At 32.9% G+C, this 4717-nt stretch overlaps 1 protein-coding gene across 1 annotated transcript; it reads right to left on the bottom strand.

The window, feature by feature from the left end:
- Nucleotides 1-899: 899 nt before the first annotated feature.
- LOC139843403 (cyanate hydratase) lies at nucleotides 900-3728 on the bottom strand. The gene is made up of 4 exons (XM_071833472.1): nucleotides 3327-3728; nucleotides 3167-3238; nucleotides 1792-1900; nucleotides 900-1126 (listed from the first exon to the last, which is right to left on the bottom strand). The coding sequence occupies exons 1-4, from the start codon at nucleotides 3602-3604 to the stop codon at nucleotides 1082-1084; spliced, it is 504 nt and encodes a 167-aa protein (XP_071689573.1). The 5' UTR covers nucleotides 3605-3728; the 3' UTR covers nucleotides 900-1081.
- Between the last annotated feature and the right edge of the window lie 989 nt (nucleotides 3729-4717).

The following is a 4717-nucleotide window of genomic DNA, read 5'->3' on the forward strand; positions in this document are numbered from 1 at the left end:
CAAATGCTCATTATTACAAGCGTTTGTGGGCCATTTGTGGTGACACATAACAGTGGGTTGGGTGAAGTACGGGTGTGTTATTTGTGTTCTAACACGTAAAATGTACTATACAGTTAAGTAATTAAATGATTAAATGACTTCACCTTAAAAATTAGAATTTTTTCTAACAAAGTAGGAGCAGTGTTGTGAATCTCGTTATTTTTTTCCTTAGATCTCCCCGAGATTTCGTTTTTGGAAGGCAACCGAGTCAACATATCAATCTCCTGAGATTTCTCGATCAACGGGGTCAAACTTGATCAAAGCCACGATTTTTTTGACTTTTCTCGCTCATTTCTCGGATTTCCTCGTAAAATCTCGGATTTTCTCGTTCATTCCAGAATTTTCTTGTAAAATCTCGTAAATGTATATAAATATACATGTATTTATTTTTTTTATGTTTATTTATATTATAAAAATTAAAAAGTCAACGTTCGAGATTCTCCGAGATTTTTTCGAAAAGCCGAGATCTCCTCAAAAATGTCCAAACAAGATCTCTCCGAGTTCTCCAACCTTTAATAGGAGTAGTTAAAGAAGCATTAATGTGTTATACAAAACAGATAATGTTGAATTTTACATAACAATTATTAAAAAGTACAAGTATATATGGCATGAGGAATAACCGTGCACATGACAAACCTAACTGCTAGTTCACAAGATCACGAATAGAGAGGATTACTATCTACTATCTTAAACAAATTAAGTTTTGAAAAGAATTAGCATAAACAAACAGGAGAGGCTGCTGAGACTGAGAGAGCTAGCAAACTCCGACTGATCATCTAGCTAAAACCAACGTCTTAAGATTCGATAGCCAAGTGAGGCTGTCACTTGATTAATTTTTATCAAACGATTAGTGATATTAATTAATGTTTCAAATATCGGCCATCATATATTGAAGACAATCAACCCAACAGCATATGTTCTTGTCATCATTATTCATATAAATTACATCAAAAGTAATGTAAAAGACACAATCTGGTGAAGATCAACAGCCATAACCATATGTAAATAACCACTTTATGTCCAAGTCGAAACAAGCCCGTTCTTATTCTTTCTGCAACTTCAATCTTGAAACCATATGCTCCACCTTCTGCATAATATCATGAGAATATTTATTTTAGAGGGTATATAAAATAAAGATAGAACAGAGACGCAAAGAAATGCTTTGTTGCTTATACAATATGGGATTGTCGAAGGTGGCAATTCTGACTCATTCGCTTGGGAATGAGTCAATATTATTTGTGTTTTAGAACATTTGGTTTGACCCTGAAAGATTAGCTAGAAGGGGAACGGGTCATATAGATCTAATCTTAAACACACAACGTTCAAATCATAACTATCAATGTAGAAATATTACGTTCACAACTATTTACAAAAGCACTAAACAAAGAGACAAGAAAGTATTTACAACCCATTATAAATTGTACTAAAAATACCCATATTTTAACTTAAACCCGTCTGACCCATACCCAACACGCCTTAGGTGAAAATATGGCCCATGTTATAGATACCCTGATAATTAATGATTGAACTGAATTGAACATGGTTTTATCGGAGGATTTGACTATTAGTTAGATTATCCAAAACATCACCTATGATAAAAAAAATAGACCAAATTCATTGCTATTATGTAGGGTATCTTTAACAATTAGTCGTAATGTGACATCTATCTATATATCTATCACCGTATTAAAATAAGCATATTTATTATCCTAATATAAGTAATAAAGCAGTGATGTTAGTAAAGCGACTTACGTGTTCAGTGTGTGGCAAATACTTGCCATCAAAGGTCAGCACAACCCGATCCTTCCCATCCACACCTTGCACTTTGTCGACAGAACAAAAGAAGTCGATAGCTGACATTCTGATAAACATAAGAAGTAAAAAGCAAGTTACTTCAATGCAGAACCAGATCTTCGAGTCTACCATGTATACTCAGTAATAAGATTTTTGTATGGGCTCTATAGTAAATAGAAGTAGGTGCTGTGATGAGCTTCAATGAAGTCTATACACATTAAAATGCGAAGTTGGATTCTGAGTGAAAATAATAACTAACAATAGTTGTGATAGGCCTTAGAGTTTTGAAGTGGACCTTTAAGATAGATACAAATATACCGAAAATATGCTTTGGTCAACAACATTTACCACCCAATCCGTAGTTCATGTACCATCCAAACTCTAGTTTACTTGTGAAGATGGAATTAATATAAAGATGATTCCTCTAGCATACTGTAGTGTTTACTTTGCACTAATGCAAATACTACAAACATAGGTTAGAAAAGTTATGTTCATTCACAGAGAGGCTTTTTGCCTAAGACAAGTTCTAACCCTAGCGGTGATGTCTAGTCAAATGGTACACTTTTTGAGTGATGTGGTAAGGTCGTAAAGTTAAATAAAGGGGAGTGTCAAATTTGAGTGCTAAATTTGTGGTGGGTGATGTGGTAAAATATGATTGGTAGTTGAATATAAAATAAATAAATTAATAATATATATATATATATATAAATTAATGGTGGATTGTGATTGGTCAATAAATCCTGACACATTTATTTTTTTCTGTCTGATAGATTTGTGACTGGCGTACTTTCAGCGTCACGGTGATGCCCCGTTACAGACGTCAGGGGCGTCATACATGTTCCACCTTGGATTCCACATCAAAAAAAAAAAAAAAAAAAAAAAAAAAAACTCACGCCCCTTGATATATGATCTAATGGGAGAGTGTTTGGAATGACGTTTTATTAAAACATCCACATTTTAAAAACAGTGTTTCGAAAAGCATGTCTGAACCTGCTTTTTCATAATCAGGTTTTGTCTTCAGCAAACCGCAAACAATCACTTCTATGACAAACACTTACTTATATTTAATTATTTGAGTTTTGCAAACACAATAATCAATCAATCAATCACTCCAAAACGCGATTCAAATCGCCCACTAAAAGGATAACAAAGCTTAACCATAAACTCTAATAAGCCCATTAGGTCAATCCTACTATCCAAATTTACATTATCTAAAAGACATGAACTCACAATCCAAATTCCAAGCACCGAACAAATTGTTGATCAACAATCATACAGTAATTAAATACTATAACCAAAGTAGAGTTAACAATTAAAAGCATAATTAACTTACATGCCATCACCAAATTCTTCATTAATAATTTCCTTAATACTTTCACCAAAATGCATAACCGCTTCATTCAACCTACAAAATTTCCCCAAATTATCAATTAACAGCAATGTAAACCTAACTAATCTTTCAATAAAAACTAATTAAATTATATAATAATAACCTGTAAACAGTTGGATCTTGAAGAATGGACGGATCATAGGATCGAAGTGGTGCTTCCATCATATGATTAATATGTGCATCGGTTAATTCGGGCAGTGCAGCCCGGAGTTTAGGGGCAGTATCGTGTTTCAATTGTGCTTGACGTCTTAAAAGCTGAGCAACGTAGACGTTGGTCAAACCGGTTTCGGTGGCAATCTGACTGAAAGTTTTGCCTGAATTTCGTTTAATTGACATCAATGAACTGACGATGGAAGCCTTTGTTGGTGCTTCTGATTCCATTTTGTAGTTGAAATTTGATTAGAAATTTTAGGAATTTTGATGTGATTTTGAGGTGATGATTATTGTATACAAATGGATAGAGTTAAAAGTGTGGCGGCTGGTTAGGCAATATTCGTGGCAAAAGGCAACAGGTAAACATGGATATAGATGGCAGTATGGATAATAACGGTTATATCCGGTAAGCAGAAAATGAAAATAGTTGTTTACTTTTTTATGCCAGATGAATTGACTGAATGATGTAAATTACCTTTTTAACCTTGAGAACAAAAATATGCATATAGGTAAAGGACATGTTTACTAATGACAAAATAATATTTACTTTTTATTTATTTTTATTCGGCTATTATACATACACACTTATAAATAATGAAATATAATCAAATCAAATCAAACAATAATAATAGTAAAATAGTACTCCGTAATATTCAATAATCATGATCAATAATAATAAATATCATCCAATAATAGTTCTTGAAACTCCACGATGCGTTAAATTTCTCTTAAAAAGTGTTTAATTTCTCTGAAAAGTGGTCTTTGGATTTTTTTTATTAATTAAGAGCATATATAACCAAGGGTATGTAAGGAATAATACGGCTGTATGGGGAGTAGTAGGGAAATTCTGGTGACCGAAACAGGCATCGACTCAGTTGGAATTATTTATTAAGGTGTAAGTAAACACATGATATGGGTGACCGAATAAGTATTCCAGTCAATTAAGCCCATTAATGTGTTAGTAAACAGGCCCTCAGATACGTCTTGTTTTGGACTCTTTTGCAGGTGGATTCTAGTGGCAAAACGACGCCGTATTAAAATTTTATATTTTTGTAAAGGGTGATGATATGTACACAACCATTTTTTACACATACGCAACCAAACATGCTTTGATTGTGTATTTGTAAAAAGTGGTTGTGTACATATCACTTCCCTTTTGTAAATACCAGTAACTTTTTTATTATTACGAGTCAATAACCTCCCAACAATTTTTAATCTTTCAAACATTTTTTTAAACTTTGAACGCACACGTTCGACACGAATTTTTATAATATTTATAAAATATTTATTCTTAAAGTTCAACTCACAACCTCTTTATACTTTTGGTTGCAAAATTCGCTA

This window comes from Rutidosis leptorrhynchoides, chromosome 4, assembly GCF_046630445.1.
Source record: "Rutidosis leptorrhynchoides isolate AG116_Rl617_1_P2 chromosome 4, CSIRO_AGI_Rlap_v1, whole genome shotgun sequence".
NCBI lineage: Eukaryota > Viridiplantae > Streptophyta > Magnoliopsida > Asterales > Asteraceae > Rutidosis > Rutidosis leptorrhynchoides.

What these genes read in the sequence shown, in the direction of transcription:
- LOC139843403 (XM_071833472.1), bottom strand. Translation starts at nt 3,604, where the DNA reads ATGGAATCAGAAGCACCAACAAAGGCTTCCATCGTCAGTTCATTGATG. An exon ending in CAAGATCCAACTGTTTACAG is followed by an intron (nt 3,239 to 3,326) that starts GTTATTATTATA and finishes GAAATTTTGTAG; the next exon opens with GTTGAATGAAGCGGTTATGC. An exon ending in ATTTGCCACACACTGAACAC is followed by an intron (nt 1,127 to 1,791) that starts GTAAGTCGCTTT and finishes GATATTATGCAG; the next exon opens with AAGGTGGAGCATATGGTTTC.